We start from the raw sequence: 18,808 nt of genomic DNA on the forward strand, positions 1-18,808 counted from the left end.
GGCGGTTCTCTTACAAACCCAAAGCCTGTTAGCACCCTATGTGACAGCAATAAAGTTAAGTGTAAAAAAAAAAAAGCAAGCTGAAAAATTAAAAGGAAAAAAAATTAAATTTTTTGCACAAATGCAAAAACGCATCGGATGCACCTACGTGAGAAAACCACGATTACACCACACGCTACATATCACTGGGAATGCCACAGTGCAAGAAGTAATTCTAGGATCATCAATCAATGTTAACACTAAATTGATGGGCAGTAAAAGCTTTTAAAGCGTCGCCTATGGGCAATTTTGGATATGGTAGTTTCTGCGGGTGCACGCAATTTTGGCTTGACATGTTTGGTATCTATTTACCCGACATGACCCCGTCTTTTATATTTTAACAAAAAATTAATAATAAAATAACTTTAAATTTTTGGGACTCATTTTTTTAAATATAAAAAAATAAAAACCCAGTGGTGATCAAAAACCACCAAACGAAATCTCTATGTGCCCCCCTCCAAAAAAATGATATAAAATGAATTTCAGTACAGCGTTGTATGACTGAATAAATGTCAGTTAAAGTACCTCAGCTCTGAATACTGAAAAATGGCCTGGATAGGAAGGAGGTTTAACATTCCAGTCTTTAAGTGGTTAATGTAACTGTAATGAGATTTGAGCATCTCATTATAACTATTATTTCTATCTCCCTCACTTTGGAAGGAATGTGGCCCTTCTAGATTGTTTAGACATTCTCAATTCTAGCTCCAGATCTGCTAAGCTGGTCCCTTTGATCAAACCTAATAGTTTATCTAAAGCTTTCCCTAGGCCCGGTGTGGATAAGCCTTCATGGTCTTTTATGAAAGGTGTTGAAAATAGCTAGTACCATAGCAATTGTCATGCCCAGTTCAGCCAATTCACTACAGGTCACCTTGTGGATAAGGAAGGAATGTATGGCATCAATAATTAACCCAAATTTTCATAACTCGGAATCAGGGAATGATATCATACAATAATTGCATAAATAGCTGCATCTTGTCAAGAGAAATACACACATATCAATATCATAGTTAGGTTACGATGGTCAGAGACTTGACAAACCACAATAATCCTCCTGGGCCAGCCACTAATAATTTAGGGGTCATCAAAAAGTAATACCCTGTTTCCCCTAAAATAAGACCTAGCCCGAAAGTAAGACCTTGCACTCTTTTTCAAGATTCCTGTAATATAAGACCTACCCCGAAAATAAGACCTAGTGTGTTTTTTTTGGGCAAAAAAAATATAAGACAGTGTCTTATTTTCGGGGAAACACGGTATGCAAGAATGTTAAACCATGATGATAGTTATGGAATTGACAGTTTGGTAGGGGCAGAGGATAGATTATAAAATACTTCTGCCTTCTTGCTCACCCTCCCTAGTCCTTCCTAATTGGCTTATAGGCAGGCACAGGGACACCCTCTAAAGAACCGACAAAAAGCTGCTGCGCAGGGCAGTCGTGGGATTATGCAGCTTCAAGAGGATCGCTTAACTTCAAGAAGCTTGTTGTACCATCCAAAGAAGGCTCCTCATAACATCCACAAAACACTTTTTAATACCATCAAAAAAAGAAGAGCATTACCATCAAGAACCAACCGTCTGCCTCACTATGAGAGAGCCACCCAGATCCATCTGCTGTTGCATTGAATTGGACTCTTTCAGAACTTACAAAACCCAGGACTGTTAAGTATTCCTAATTATTTTCCCTTTTATTTTCACTGCTGCTCTATATTTGTCTCTTATTTTTTGTAACATCTTTTTTTTCTGTATATTTTTTCCTGCAACATTTCTTTTATTAAAGGGCGATCTTAAAAATCGTTAAGCTTATCTCTACGATCTAGATAAGAACTTAAAGTGTCCTTGTCTTTGTGAAGAGTCCTACTGTAAAGTGAAACCTGTCATATTCCTGTCTGAAAGGACAGCAGTATCATAGGCTTTGTTTAGGTTTTTGAATTGTCACAGCATTTGCTGAGAATGGTGCATGTTTCCATTAAAATACGTGGTGGCAGCTACTGTTTTGTGTAAAAGGGGAACTGCTGAGTTAACCAACTCTAGTGACGATTGCCCTCGGTCTGCTGGACTGAGATTGTTGTCCCGTGAGCTGGGAAATCTCTGTGCAGGGTGAGGCTGGGAGTGGTATCGACCATGTCATTGCAATGGCTTAGTTGGTCTGGAATTGCATATAGTCACGTTATTGACCGGCACATCCGTCACAGTTAATATATCAAGTCACACCTTCCAAAGTACCAACAAGAATTGTTTGTGAGGTTTATAGGGGACTTCCAACCTGATCATTGGCACAATGTCACACTGCAGAATGTCTGTTCCACTCACACACTGATTTAGATTAGGCCCTTTATAGCAGAATAAGAGTTGGGCTGCTCTCACAGTGAGGGTTTCCAGTAAGTTTGCAAGTTTCCATATTATCTTCCACTTCCATAAGTGCTCCTTATTGCTTCTTAAAACAGCACCACTGTGCCAAGTGATGCTTGAAATTGGCAGGACCAATATACTGGTTTTACCTATATAGAAAAAAAAAGGTGAATTCTGCCCCTGGCTGACCAGACTCTTCATACTAGCTGAACACTTACCAAGGTCTATGTGTACAAGTTCTGCTGTCTCTTCATCTATTAGGATGTTCTGTACATGTCTGTCTCCAAGCCCAACAATGTAACCAACTGACATTAAAAAAAGAAAAATACAGAATTATATTAAAGGTAATCTCCAGTCTTTCTAAATATGTAAAGATACGGATGTGAATGTGATCAGCGCAATGTAAACCATCCTTTAAGTGTGAACAGGAACGGAAGGTTCAAATGGAAACAACCAATTAGTTGATCCGAATTCATATTCCATCAGAAACCACACCCCTTAATAGTAATTCAATGTCCTTGGGGGATGTTGGAGCAACGGGTCTGTGGTGCCTGCATGTGGTGCTCAGTCATGTGGACGGCTCCTTCCCCCTGTTGGGTCTTTTGGGGAGGGCGGCACTGTCAGCAGCTGAACCAGCTTTTATCATCTAAGGCTGTTTGTGACACTTCCGTGCTCCAATCTCAAATGCATGCATCACTTCTGGCTCCAGAAGCAACTTAACCATCATGTCTCTTGTGATGGCTACAAGGGTTCATCTTACAGTGATTGTATCTTTAAGTCTAAATGCAAGTATTATTGAATACATAAGTTTACATCTGTATAATTTGTACTAATATATGATATGATTTTTATAGATCTGGTATATGTTTCTTGTACATTTTGTAATTTATGCCAATATTTGTTTCAGATAAAATTTGTTCAAATTTTAGATACATGATTGAACCCACACCTCAAGAAACGGAAAAGCGCAAAAGTCACCTGGGAAGTATTTCAATTACTTTTTGGTGATGTTTTGTACTTATTTATCAACAAGTAATATAACAGATAAACATATCGGATATTAATTAATTGTAATTTTAATGTGATGTAAGAATAAAAAAAAAGTTCTGAGGAGTTTTATACAATCATATGGTATATGGCTTAATAAGCTTTTGCCTGTGGTACATTCAAAGCCCCATTTTTGCTCTATAATACATCTTTTCAACGTGTAACAGATTTATCATAGAGCAGGCAGTATAAACTGTAAGGGTATTTTTATTTTACTACCTGCCCCTCCAGCACAGCCCAGGGTACTACCTCTCTACCCTGTGCAACGCTTAAATACATTGGGCAGCCATATTTGCATGATCCATTTTTGCTCCAAAGCAGCAGCAAAGCTACAAATGCCAATTCCCACAAGCTGGTCCAATACGGTAGCAGGGTGATGTTAGTCACACACATGGTCTCCCGCCTGCATAACAGGAATAATCAGTAGACTTATGCGCCGTCAAAAAATTTGTTCTGTTTCGTTTCGGAATATCCGTTATTTCGTAATTCGTAACTGAACTCAATTCGGATTCGTACGAAATACGAATTTTCGTTAGTGGCGGTTATATTTTCGTAACTTTACGAACATTCGTTATGATGAAGTTAAAAAGCAAAATACCTTTGTTAATATTGGAGTGGTAGTTGTTTTTTTTATCCGAAATACAAATTCCGTTAACGGATTCCGGATCCGAATTTCGTATTAAAAAAAAACTACCATCAATCAACTCCAATATATTAACAAAGGTATTTTGCTTTTTAACTTCAATATAACGAATGTTCGTAACGGAACGAAAATACATCAACGGAATTTCTTATTTCCTGCCTGTATTTGTAATGCAACTCTCATCAGCAGAAGAGAATCTCTGATTGGTCAACCAAAACGAAATACGAATTCAGTTAACGGATTCCGTATTCCGTATTTCGGACTTCGGACTTTAAAAAAAACTACCAGCAACTCCAGTATAAATGTACTTTGCTTTTTACCTTCAATATAACGAATGTTCGTAACGGAACAAAAATACGTCAACGGAATTTCGTATTTACTGCTTGTATTGTAATGCAACTCTCAGCAGCAGAAGAGAAAACCTCTGATTGATCAACCAAAACGAAATACGAATTCCGTTAACGGATTCCGTATCCAAATTTCATATTTCGTATTTAAAAAAAAAATACCATCAACTCCAATATAAATGTACTTTGCTTCTTAACTTTAATATAACGAATGTTCGTAACGGAACAAAAATACGTCAACGGAATTTCGTATTTCCTGCCTGTGTGTGTAACTGTGTATTGTAATGCATCAGCAACAGCGGATCCGTATCTCGGATTAAAAAAAAATCTTGTCATGTTGTTCAACCTCATTTACAGGGGTAATATTAGTTCCTGTTTCAAAGAAATTCGGATCCGAAATTGGTTAATGGAATTTCGTATTTCGGATATAATTCGGAAACTGCCATTCGGATTTCGGATGCTACGAAATTCGGAATTTTAGGAAAATTCGTAAGAATTTCGATTCGTAACGAAACGAATCGCACATGTCTAATAATCAGTAACAAATCTGTAGTACCTTTCTTTCCCTCTCCATCTGTATACTATTTATATCACCTGATATCACTCACCAAATATCATAGCCAGTTGCACCCTTGCAATTTTATGAGAAGCAGGGAATGCTAAGAAGTCTGAATTTCCACTGAATCACCCATCCAGTTATAAAAGCATTATACAGCCCCACGGTGTGTAAAACAAAAAGATGTAATAAGAATAATTTACCCTGACTGTATATACAAATATACTGCATATCACAGAGGTATTCCAAGATGATATACAAAACACAAGACTGCATGTTACCTTTTACATTATTATTATACAGGATTTATATAGCGCCAACAATTTGCGCAGCGCTTTACAATATAAGGAAGACATTACAATCACAATACAATTCAAGACAAGATGGTAAGAAGGGCCCTGGCCATGAGGGCTTACAATCTAAAAGGGAGGGGGAATACCTCCTCATGTATCACTTACCCCTCCCTTTTAGATTGTAAGCCTTCAGGGGCAGGGCCCTCCTTACCACCTTGTCTTGAATTGTATTGTGATTGTAATGTCTTCCTTATATTGTAAAGCGCTGCGCAAATTGTTGGCGCTATATAAATCCTGTATAATAATAATAATGTAAGAGGTAACATGCAGTCTTGTGTTTGTATATCATCTTGGAATACCTCTGTGATATGCAGTATACTTGTATATACAGTTTGGGCAAATTATTCCTATTATACATCTGTAAATCTTCACAATAGAATTTATGTACGTCCATAAGAGAAAGCCTCTGTGTTATCATTAGTAGCCTATTACCTTCTTTTAAATAATGTGCATGAGGAAAAATGCCATTGGATTTGGACTGGTTGCAACAGACACACACATTTTCTTTTCAGAAAATTGATATCCGAGTCCAGGAGAGTACCAGCCCAGTCCTTGTCCTCAATTAGTGATATCAAACACTTTCTGACTTGCCTCCACTTGTCTGAAGGCCTTGGTCCTCTGCTACTGTGCAGGGAAGACTTTCAATAAATCTTCCTCTTTCATTACCTCATCTATCAGTATCAAGAATGATTTCTCCATAGGTGGCAAACAAATTTAGCCATTGAAAATGACAAGAGGAATATAAATGTTTCAATCTTATTAGTCTTGAGAATGTAGCGGATCACCAGCACTCAAAAGATATCGTTTTCAAATCTTTCTATACATGTATAGCGTCACATATATCAAACAGCCAATGTTTCGGGGCCACGCAGGACGACCCTGAAACACAGATTTGAAAATTATATCTTTTGAGTGCTGGTGATCCACTACATTCTCAAGTCTGAATATACACAGCGCCATCCATGTTCATCACTACCAGCACCACATCTGCTACAGGTTGTATACGCTGAAAGGAGTGCGGGGGACACGTCTGTACACTCAATCTTATTAGCAGCTTTGACAAAGTAATCGTTCTTATTACAGAAATTCTAATACATGAAGAATCTAGTGGGTGGTATTTGGCATACACCACAGATTACTAGCACATCTTGGTCCAGTTATCAGCCAGGGCCCTATCGAGTTTGAAAGGCCCAGGACTGGCTGTCCAGAGTGCTAGTTATACCAGTGAAGGAGGCCTAGTAATCTTAGAATTACTAGATCTTTTAATTTCTGTCTACTATGCAGAAAAGAAGATATTAGAGCTAAATTGTAAGTAAAACATACCAATGGATGATGTAGCAACACTACGTGTATAAGCCAAACGCTTCTCAAACCAAACTACTGGATCTATGAACTTCTCCATACAGAAGTAGCGGAACACTGGGTGGAAATGATCACAGATGTCGAGGAATACTTGGTACTTATCTTCAAACCGTCCTCTTTGAACATCCTAGAAAACACAGGTATTGATGTGAAAGAAATCAAGGTAAAGTAGTAAAAACACCACTGAATGTGTATAATTGCAGGTTAAGAGAACTTGGTGTTTTCATTGATTCTGAATGTTGGCAAAATCTCTGGTGAATTTTTCTAGTTAAAGCAGTTAGTGGCTATAGTTTTGGGTTCACTGGTGATCACACAGCATTGAAATATCATAAAACATTATTCTTCTTTTTTCTTCTAAATGCTGCATCCAAAACAAAAAACACAAGTATATTGTCTTTCATTTTACATATTCATTGTAGTAATAAATTTAGCTTTTTCTTCTTTAAAAATACGTTTTAAAAAAAAGTTTTGTCCAATGGCCTGTTGAGCAAACCACTGGACAGACTGCAAGTTTTTCTGTACAATTTAGAAATGTCAGGAAACTCTGGCTGTTCCCATAGAAAGACTAGGGACACTCGGCTTCCTCCTTTTAACATACGATGCTTCTAGAAATCTAAACTTTTTTTAGGACAGTATTCAAATCTAGTTTATAACCGATAATGAGATTTGCCAGCACAGTACAGACAAAGTTAATTATGGTAACCTTCCCAGCCCCCCTCAGTTTAGAGAAAAACTAGCAATATGACAAAATAACTAAAGTTATGTTATGTGAATGAGAACAAATATAAAATAGGTGTAAGAGTGGAAAGGCAGGCATTCCATTGTTGACTCTGCCCTTACTTACCCCAGTGGAGCTTTACCATGCAAACAGATAATACAGTTCCGTAGCCAGGCCCTATCACTTCCCCTCACTATAGGTCCATCCCATGTTGAGGTAGAAGAGGCACGAATTATTAAAAATTAGGAAGTCAATTCCCTATTAGCTTATCAGGCTTTGGGACTGCCAGGGATCTCTGCAAGGCATATGAATATATGTGCAGACATTATTCCATTTGGAGGATTTAAAGTGAGCACAGGTTAATTTTAAAAGCAGTTATGAAAAAGAATAAACCTGCGCTTCCCAGTCTAATTTCCAGTCCAGTCTTATATTTATTTTTATTAATTAATGTTTTAGCAAACTTAATGCCAACGGATCATAATGTGTGAAGGTACTGAGGATGTGGCTGCAATTTAAAGAAATCTTTAAGACTCTTCCATCTTTATTCTGTGTTGCAAATACATACTTAAGAGAGAAGTAGTTTGTGTGTGTATGTGTTCAAGTCTTGATAGAGACTAAAGAGTTATTGTGAGGAGTGCAGCTTTGGTTGTTGTGTTCACCTAGGAGATTTCTGTTACATTCTCATTTACTTTAAATCATGCAAAACTAATAAACTCCTCTGAAAAAGCGAATTAATAATAAGAACAAACCATCATTCTCTTCTGGCATTGCAAGCTACTGTAATCTGTTGGCCGGTACCGTTTGTGAGAGCCATCATCGGAATTGACTAGGTATTCACCAATAGGAACTGTCCCAGAGCACCACTCCAGAACACCACTTCTCTGAGACAGAGGCACCACCTGCCAATAACACATGGAGGCAAGTTATTGATTTCCTCAGGCGTAGACAAGATACAAAATATATGAACTCTTACCATTCTTCTAAATTTCTGCATTACCTATGAAAAAATGTATTTTTATGATCTTCCTCTAATCCATAATCATAAAGACAGTCCTAACTGAACAAATGGTTATACAGATCAAGGTTACCATGGAAAATAAGGAACCTTCTTGAAGTTATGCAGATGAAGAAACAGGGAGACTGAATACAACTTTTAAAGTTGATGATTTTCCTGCCAATATCTGATGGCGGATTTTAATATGTATCAGCTACTATAACTTATGGGGATAACCTTGTATCTGCGGATAGTCAGCTTCCTCTTCCTGGTCTCACTGTTCTTCTGTAACAATGCATTACACATCTGGAACACCTGCTGCATCACTGCGTCTTGTCTCAAATCATCCCGACCCTTTGAAAGTGAGTAGACAGAAAAATCTCACTGAAAATGTGATATACAGTTAAAAACAAGAAGTGACATTTTTAGTGCCCTGCTGGTGATGGCCAGAAAACACTAACAGTGCAAAAGTCAGCATATTTACTCAATTTACCTTAATCTGTATTGCATGTAAATTTAAGCAGTCAGATTCCAAAAAGCTCAATTTTGCCAAAAAGCAAAATTAAAAAAACTCTAAGGGTCAGTGACCACAGCAAGATACAATAACGGATGTTGTGTCACGCAACCTTATTCTGCCCATTTACTCCAATTTCAGCAGCCACTTCATCATGTATAAAAATTTAAAATGGCACCCAATTTAAAAGCTGCTCTATAATAATTAAAACATGAATAACAATTTAAAAAAAGTTATGAAAGTCTCTGATACAAAAAACCTGAAGTACCAAAGTTCTAAAGGTGGAAAGGTACACTATACAATTTTCTCCCATGTTCAGTTCTGGTGTCAGCAGTCACTAGGAGAAATACAGTGGGTAACTAGTATCTATTGTAAGTGTTATGGGATGTTTTCTTGCCATCAAATGTTGCCTATAAAGTACACAATATTAAAAAGCTGATCCAGAAAACTGGGCAAATATGTGGTTAACGTCTCAAAACAGGACACCTAATGAGATACATTTCCAGATGTGGGATGAAGGTCAGGTCATTAAAAATGAGCACCATCATCACTACCTTGACAAGCTGTCTCCTCTCTCTCCCGTCTGAGCCCACACAGTCTATTATTTTCGGCAGATTCAGACCTCCAGCCAGGCGGAACTCAGGCTTGAACGATTGAATTGTCACCAAGTTCTCATACTTCCCACTGGGATCAACCTGAATATATAGAAAGGAAAGTGCTCAGGAAAATCAAACCTGTCATTTTACCACTTCACACCAGTTATAACATTGGACATGAAGACTATATTGCCAGCATTGAAATGTAATGATGTGCGACAAATCACAACAGGTGCTCTGTACTGCTCACAGCATTTAGATTGCTTGTAGAACATTGCTATGTGTGCAGACAGAGAATTACAGGGCTGCCCAAACAAGAATAAAACATTGTCATTATCTGTTCTGAAAAGTTAAAAAAAAGTATTTGTCATAATTCAGCTAAGGCTCCTAGATAATATATATATTAGTATTAAAATGTATCATATGTCCTTATTTGTTACACTTAAAGGGAGTGTAAACTCAAAACTTCTCATATTTTCTACCTATTAAAATTACCAGTTAAATTTACCACTAAAAGTGTTTAGATATATCCGTGCAATAAGCTCAACAATTCACAGTTGTCCTGTCTACACTTTCTGTGTTACCTCACAGAGCCTGATTATCCCTCTCAATTCTGATCTTGGACTACAAATTGATTAGTGCTTATGCTGTGGACATTAGAAGGAGGGGTGTTATTCAATAGTTTAGCAAAACACAACTGGGCAGGGTTGACACCATTCAGTCCCCAAATATACTGTGGGGAAGGGGGGTATTTATAAAAACTGGAGCAGACAGAATCTGGAGCAGTTGCCCATGGCAACCATTCAGCATCTCTCTTCAGTTTGCTCAGGTAAGATTTGACATTGAGACAGAGAAGCTGATTGGTTGCAGCGCAAATCTGCTCCAGATTTTGTCTGCTCCAGTTTTGATAAATCCCCCCCCCTTTGTGTTTTCTGCCCACAGGCACAATCAACAACTTGAAGGGTCTTCAAAGTGATAAAACGGGGGGAAGCATAAGTGCATGTATAGCAGAGATATACTACATATTTTTTTTTTTGCCCTGAAATACACACAATTGGCAGGCCTGAATGCTGGACAAATCAGCACTATATAATGACATGGGAACGGTTTCCTGCAGCATTCTCATGTGAGTCCATTAGGATGTACACCCAAAGAGCTGTTCCTTGATGTCCTGGGCGTAAAAGTGGTGGGATGAATTGCGATGATTCTCCTTAAACATGGAAATGCAGACAGAGCTCTGTTTTTTATTAAGGCTGGTGTGAAAAAATGCTGTAAAGTACGAATGCTTTCAAAAATATATTATTATATTTTTTAATTTACAAAATGCATAGTGAGTGAACAGAAGAAAAATCAAATCAATATTTGCTGTGACTACCCTTTGGCTTCAAACCAGCATCAATTTCGTAGGATAAGGCTGGGTTCACACCTAGGCGTATTGTATATGCGCGTTTGTAGCGCGTTTCGCGACGCATGTTTTTACCGCAATTTCTGAGGGCTACTTGGCTGTATGCCAATGGAAACGCGAGACCAAAACGCCCCAAAGAAGTACATGTACTTCTTTGTGCGTAGGACGTTTTGTATCGCGTTCGGACGGACGGAAATACGGCAAGGTGTGAACCAGACCCATTGAATACAATGGGATTTAGATGTTTGAGCGTTTTGTAGAGCGTTCGTCGAGCGTTGAACGCGCTACAAAACGTTCAGGTGTGAACCAGGCCTTAGAGTCAGGTGTAGGATTAACCAATTATACCAAGTCGGTGCTAATGATAAGCAATTTCATAGGTAGGTTGGAACACAATCAATAACTGAAACAGAAATAGCTGTGTAGGAGACTAATGAGGCTTAAAACTGGGTGAGGAACAGCCAAATTCTGCTGCTAAGGTGAGGTTGTGGAAGACAGTTTCATGTCACAGGTCATACACCATGGCAAGACTGAGCACAGCAACAAGGCACAAGGTAGGTTTACTGCATCAGCAAGGTCTCCCCCAGGCAAAGATTTCAAAGCAGACGGGGATTTCAAGATGTGCTGTTCAAGCTCTTTTGAGGAAGCACAAAGAAACGAACAACGTTGGGGACCGTAGATGCAGTCATCGGCCATGGAAACTTAATGCAGCAGATGAAAGACACATCATGCTTACGTCTCCTCAACTTCGGCAGATGTCCAGCAGTGCCATCAGCAACAAACTGGTTGAAACCAGTGGGACCCAGGTACACTCATCTACTGTCCAGATAAGTCTGTCCAGAAGTCTTCATGGAAGAATTGCGGCAAAAAGCAATACCTCTGACGTGGAAACAAGACTAAGCGACATTATGCATGACAACATAGGAACTGGGGTGCAGAAAAATGGCAGCAGGTGCTCTGGACTGATGAGTCAAAATGTTTAATATTTGGCTGTAGCAGGAGGCGGTTTGTTTGCCGAAGGGCTGGAGAGTAGTACAATAAAGAGCGTCTCCAAGCAACAGTGAAGCATGGTGGAGGTTCCTTGTTAGTCTGGAGCTGCATTTCTGCAAATGTTGAAGATTTGGTCAGGATCAATGGCGTCCTCAATGCTGAGAAATACAAGCAGATACTTATCCATCATGCCATACCATCAGGGAGGCGTGCGATTGGCCCCAAATTTATTCTGCAGCAGGACAACGACCCCAAACATACAGCCAATGTCATTAAGAACTAGACATGTGCGATTCGTTTCGTTCCGAATCGAAATTCGGACGAATGTTCGGAAATTCGGACATTCGGATGTATCCGAATTCCGAATTACAGACAGTCACATAACGAATGCAAACGAATCCGAATTTGCATTTCCGAAATTCGGTAGCGTTAGTATGAACGTTCGTTTCGTTTTCTGTTCTTATTCGTTTCCTATTCGTTTCGTTCGTTGGAGCAAAGTGACATTAGAGAAGGAGAAAAATATTTTTTTCCCCTCAAATGTGACTTTGCTGCAAACGAACAAACGAAACGAATAAGAAACGAATAAGAAGAGAAAACGAAATGAACGTTCGTACTAACGCTACCGAATTTCGTCCGAATCCGAATTCTGAATCCGATTTGATTTCACACCCGAATCCTGAAAAACGAAATAACACAAATCCGAATTTAAAACGAAACTAAACTAAACAAATTTTTTGGCAGTGCACATGTCTATTAAGAACTATCTTCAGTGTAAAGAAGAACAGCCCTGGAAGTGATGGTTTGGCCCCCACAGAGCCCTGATCTCATCATCATCAAGTCTGTCTGGGACTACATGGAGAGAAGGATTTGAGGCAGCTTACATCCACAGAAGATCTGTGGTTACATCTCCAAGATGTTTGGAACAACCTACCTGCCGAGTTCCTTCAAAAACTGTGTGCAAGTGTACCTAGAAGAGTTGATGCTGTTTTGAAGGCAAAGGGTGGTCACACCAAATATTGATTGGATTTGATTTTCATTTACTACCATTTTGTTCATAGATACAAAAAATAAACTATTAACACGTTTATTTCTGAAAGCATTCTTACTTTATAGCATTTTTTCACACCTGCCTAAAATTTGTAGTTACTGGGGAATTTCTCATCTATATACAAGTTAACCAAAGGTTTGTATCTAGGAAGGTTATTTGCCGCTATGGGTGGTACCAACATCCGTTGTACATTAAATAGAAAGGTTAAATGTCCCCACCCAAGTGAATGTGTGAGCGAAGTGACTCCTACCGTATTAGACAGCTTGGTCTAAAGTTTCAGTCAGACAAACCAAGCCTCATAGCAGGCAACATCTTTTAAAACTGTTTAACTAACCCCTTAGTGCTCTGGGATTCCTATGTCATGTATTATATGTTTAATAGAAAATTTTAAACATGAAGCACACCATTGATGTATTTCAAAATAATAACAAAAGTTAAAAAAAAGTTGTGTTCTTTTCAAAAATGTATTTTCATACCTTCAGTTCCATAGTTGGAATAACAACATCTTGTAAGCTGTCCAGTTTAGTGATAGGCTGATCTGATGGTATGGGGATGGCTTCTACGATAAGTGGGAAGCAAATAAAAATATGAAAAGCCCAAGTAATAGCTACCTTATCAAAATGACTACCAACCACAAGTGCTACCCATGCTCTCAACGGAAAAGTGATATACCTCCTCAAGTGGCTTTTATCTTTTTTTCCAATAAAAATAAAATTATAAATGGAGTTCCACACATAGCTTTGATTGTTTGCATTACTTGGGGCTACAATAAAACTCAGGTTTTAGTAAATACTGGGCACAATTTACACAGGTCACAGACAAGAGGTGACGCCTATCCAATCTGCCTACATCTCTCCTTCACACAGCAATCCCTGGCCATGCTAAACACACACATTTAAATGTTAAATTAAATAAATGTTCTAAGCCCAAAACAAAAAACATTGCATGTTTTTACTTAAACAGTGTACCAAATGAAATCCTTATATATCCTTTAAAAATTAGGTAAACATTTCAGTTGTTGTCAAGTTAACTAACGTATGCCAATGCTGCAAAATTCATGCTTGGAAACTAGACAACTACATCTGGGCAGAAAGGGTTAAACAGCTTTAATATAAATGCACAATGGAAGTGTTGTATTAGTACTGTATTTCCATTATACTGGTCCTGCTTACACCAAGATAAATATCTATATGGACAGGGCCCTTCTTACCATCTTGTCTTAAATTGTATTATAATGTCTTCCTTATATTATAAAGCGCTGTGCAAACTGTTGGCCCTATATAAATACTGTATAATAATAATAATAAAAATAATATGTAATTACCCAGAAGGGACCAAGACAAAATAGTCATTAAAAAAAATCCATTACAACAATATTTATTTCATTTATATAGTGCCAACAGATTCTGCTTGCTTGTCAGAGAACAGTGAGCCATTCGCATCAGGACTTGAGGTTTTGTGCTATCATCCGCATTTAAACGCCATATTACAAAAATAATGCTGTACTTACTGCGCTGATTTTTCCACTGGCTGGCATCCATGTTGGCCATAATTATGTACGCATCACACAGCCTCTCCACATCACGCACCATGTTTGTTTTGTGCTTCTTTATTGTATTCACAATACTGCGTGCAGCCTCCATCCGATCCTAACAATAGTAAACATTTTTTCTTTATTTCCTACCACAGAGAAAACGCTCCTTCACATATATTGTTAAGTAAACCTGACACCCGCTATACAGAGACACTGTCACTTGTCCACTCATGGCAAAACTACTGTGTCTTCTGTTTTACTTGTCCCTCTTGCAAGGTAAACTCACCAATCAGCCCTCCATCACTGCATACCAGCTGCCAGTCCTCCTTGCTCCTTTGTTGGATAGTCTAGAAGCTTACCAAGTAGATGTCACTGCCTCCTGGCAGGTAACAGTTTTCAGGCCTGGCAAGGGGGTTTGGACCACTGGCGGAACTACCAGGGTAGCCGCGCTGCCACCCGCAGCATGTACGGGCGGCTGTGCGGCAGGGATGTAGAGGCTGTTACTGGTCCCGCAGAATGTTCTGCAGGCACCGCCGGGCAGCACATTCTGCTGTGAGGACCCTCTCCTCTTAGCCCCGCCCCCTGGCCACCGAGACGAGGAAGAGGGCACTGCAGGAGACGTAAGGTGAGTCTGGAGTGGGAAAGGGGGGGGGCGCGGGAAAGGAGGGTAATGATGGTGTAGTGGGATTCTGTAGTGCTGACTTCTATTATAATGTATTGCTGGGACTTGTAGTCCCGCATAGCTGGTGGTATTCTACATTGCTGCATGATGATTATACAGCAATGCAGAATAGCTCCAACTATGTAGAACTACAAATCCTGGCAATGCATTATAGTGGGGGAGGGCTTTATATTTTTAAGTAGGCATACACCACTGCCAATACTAGGCATTTTTACGAGTACTCACACTCGTGAAAATGCCCCGATACTAAACGCAGATACAGGTGTTCTGTCAAGAACGCCGACGTAGTCAAATTTGTCGACCTCAGCGTCTGCGCTTGTGCACAGACCAGTATTATCGAGGAAACAGGGATTTATTCACAAAGTACTTTGTTTACATTTTTTATTGTGACTGTTAATAATATTCCATCCTTCAGGTCATTGCCATGCATGGCATATTATTACCGGTCACAATTAACCATTACAAACAAATACTTTGTAAATAAATGCCGGTTTCTTCGGTAATCCCGTCTGTACGCAAGCGCAGATACTGGGTCGTCGTTCTCGACAGAACACCGCACTAAAATTTTAAACAAGCGGCTGCCTGAGGTCCCGCGCTTGCTGGGGACCTCGGCAGCCTTCCTGTTAACATGCGGTGCCATGGCGGTTGGGGGGGGCCTTCAGTGTTTCTTGCACCGGGGCCCTGAAGGTTCTAGTTACGCCTCTGGTTTGGACAATCAGCACAGTTTAAATTCCTGCACACCCTGACTGTATGAGCCAAGACCCAACAAAAATGCACGTGGGTTGGGCTTATGGCCAGTTTATATGAGAATAGTGCTTAAAGCATAATTGAACAAATGAATTGCCAATGCTGTTCGGGGAACTGCAAATATGTGTTAGTCAGCAAGTCTATCTTGCATCATCAGTGGCTGTCTAATGACTGAAGAGGAGCATTGCGGGACCCAGAAGAAGCGGCGGGGGAGATGGAGTCCATGTTGGATGGAGCAACAAATGGAGGCTGATCCTATCATCACTGGTGGAGGGCACTACATAAGGTAAGTCTGATATCATGACGAAAGCTCTTCCACCAACACTGCGGAATTAAGTTCCAGTTAAAGGTTTTTTTTGTTTTTTTAATTACAAATATTTCTATAGCACCGACAATGTACGCAGAGCTTTACATATGGCACATTCACATCAGTCCTTGCCCTCAAGAAGCTTATAATCTAAGGTCCCTATCACACATTCACACAGGGACGATTTAGACAGTAGCCAATTAACCTTCAAGAATGTCTTTGGAGTGTGGGAGGAAACCCACACAAGCACAAGGAGAACATGCAAACTCCTTGCAGATAGTGTCCTGACCAGGATGTGAACTGGGGACCCCAGTGCTGCAAGGCAGAAGTGCTTACAACCTTGCTAGTTGTTTGTAGAAGACATTTAATTTTAAAGGAGCAGTGGGAAGACCTGTAATAAACCATGTAATTAGGTTTAGTTTTATATTCCGAGTGGAGTTTAGCTCTCTATTTCAGTAGCATTAACCTTTTAGAAATACGACCATAAGTCAATCACTGTGAGAAAACAGCATGCAATGCTGGACAGAGTAAAGAAAAAGAGCATAAAAGAAGTATGTTACAAATAAGTAAAAACTGACAATGATATGGCTTCATATGAGTAAATCAGGGAATGAAAACACTACCTCATCAGTCTGAGATATCTTCTTTGGAGCATTCTTTGTAAGGCGGCCCCTTTTTATGGTCTCCGATTTCATTACCAGGTCATCTTTATTGGCATTTGCCAGAGCCAAGATAATGAAGAGTGTATGGTATGGGTGATCCAAAGAGGTTCTGCTGATCAGCTGGTAAGGAATTTAAAAAATAAAGCAATATATTATCCATGCCCTGCTCATAAACAAATATGGAAAATCAAGGGCCTATCTTAACACAGTACAAAGAGTATCCAAATCCATAAAACGACAGCATTTAAGTAAATCATATCTGCTTTTACTGGCTTAGCCAGAGAAACCCTCTAGGGTAGGTCACAAGGCAACTTCAATATATGCCAACACTATCTTCCTCAGCACTGAACATTTTTGAACTAACACGCTGTTAAAACCAAATGGGATATTAACTGCTTTCTTTTTGCCAACGGGAGAACATAAAAAAAAAAAGTAATTCCTTGCAATTTACAGATATAGGAACACCATAAACATATTTAGACAGGGGTTTGTCTAAAATAATAATGAGGATACCCTATACTATCTGGCTAAACGTTTGTGAACAACAGACCATCAAACCTATAAGTGCTTGCTGGACATCCCATTTTAAACAATGTACAATAATATGGAGTTGCCTAATTTCTTTCTTTAACAGTCTCCTAGGAAGGCTTTCCAGAAGATTTTGGAGTAGCTATGGAAATTTGGGCCTATTCAGCCAAAACAGCATTTGTGAGGTCAGGTACTGATGTTAGACAAGAAGACCTGGCTCACAGGTGGCAGACCAGTACATCCCAAAAGGTGTTTAAGCAGGGTTGAGGGGGTCAGGGCTCTGTACAAGCCATTCAAGCTTCTTCACACCAGACTCTTCAAACCATGTTTTTACAGAACTGCATTTGTGAATAGGAGAACAGTCACACTGGAACAGAAAATGTCCATAACTGAATTCCAAGCTGGCTCTTTAGATCTGCTAGGAGTTCAGATTTAAACGTTTTGCTGGAATGAATAAAAATCTATATATTTGTGTACATTTATATGTTGTAAATACCCACACATATAAAGCATAGGAAACATTAAACAGATCTATCACCGCTTAATAACTACATAGAAGAGAAAATATGAAGCTGTTAAAGATTATTTTAGCTATAATCAAAGCACAAGTGAACTAAATTAAAGTTAAAATAACATGATTTCTCCCATCTAAAAACCTAATATTGGAATTACAAGATTATCACTTGAGCGAATAGCTCATCATCATGAATCACTGATTTGGGCTGTATAATTACACTGTTGAGAACTCCGTGAAACTCCTGTCTCCCCATGTTCTTGGTCCCCATACGAGCAGCCAGCTGGTACATGAGAGGGAGGAACTTGTGGGAGGGAATCTTTTGCGACTCTGCCTACAAAGAGATCAATGACATCAAGAATCTGTCACAATAAAAATCTGTGTAACAACGAATTACATTTGTACGATAAGCAAAAAAAAGGAGTATTCATAAATAGAAGGCACAACTACAATAATTTACTTCTTAAACACATAAATAACCAACAATCTGTGAATTATATTGTAATGTGTACCCAAGAATCCATGTTTTTATTAATGCTAGTACTGTATTAGCTAGGTAGGGTTTACAAGAGTTAGTAAAAGGTCAACTCATGATACATTTTACAAAAAAAACCCCACCAGTCATAGCCACCTAAATGATGTGAAGCACAAACATTTCCCTTAACAAACATTTCTATCACTACAAGCAAATGACACCTTGCCTTGCTTCCCGGGTTCCGCTGCCCCTCCTGTGGGACCAGCATCATGGGTGTTGGCAGGATGTGGGGAGAGAGACCAACGAACATCCATTCGCCAATCTCCTCCCTGCTGAATGGAGCTGGAAGCAACGCTGATTGCATCAGTTTTGGCCCCTTGGCTGTCATTCCCCAGCTAGAGAAC

General features: G+C 39.2%; 1 protein-coding gene across 1 annotated transcript in view; it reads right to left on the bottom strand.

Moving 5' to 3' along the window:
* The window catches only part of ATM (ATM serine/threonine kinase), a 123,538-nt gene that overhangs the window by 7,438 nt on the left and 97,292 nt on the right, over positions 1 to 18,808 (bottom strand). Inside the window, 9 exon segments of the mRNA XM_018556235.1 lie at positions 2,604 to 2,690; positions 6,655 to 6,820; positions 8,161 to 8,310; positions 8,643 to 8,759; positions 9,474 to 9,614; positions 13,432 to 13,514; positions 14,466 to 14,604; positions 16,849 to 17,007; positions 18,150 to 18,263. Of these exon segments, the coding sequence (XP_018411737.1) occupies positions 2,604 to 2,690; positions 6,655 to 6,820; positions 8,161 to 8,310; positions 8,643 to 8,759; positions 9,474 to 9,614; positions 13,432 to 13,514; positions 14,466 to 14,604; positions 16,849 to 17,007; positions 18,150 to 18,263 (1,156 nt within the window).

Source organism: Nanorana parkeri, unplaced genomic scaffold (genome assembly GCF_000935625.1).
Source record: "Nanorana parkeri isolate BGI_ZX_2015 unplaced genomic scaffold, ASM93562v1 scaffold229, whole genome shotgun sequence".
NCBI classification, from domain to species: Eukaryota; Metazoa; Chordata; class Amphibia; order Anura; family Dicroglossidae; genus Nanorana; species Nanorana parkeri.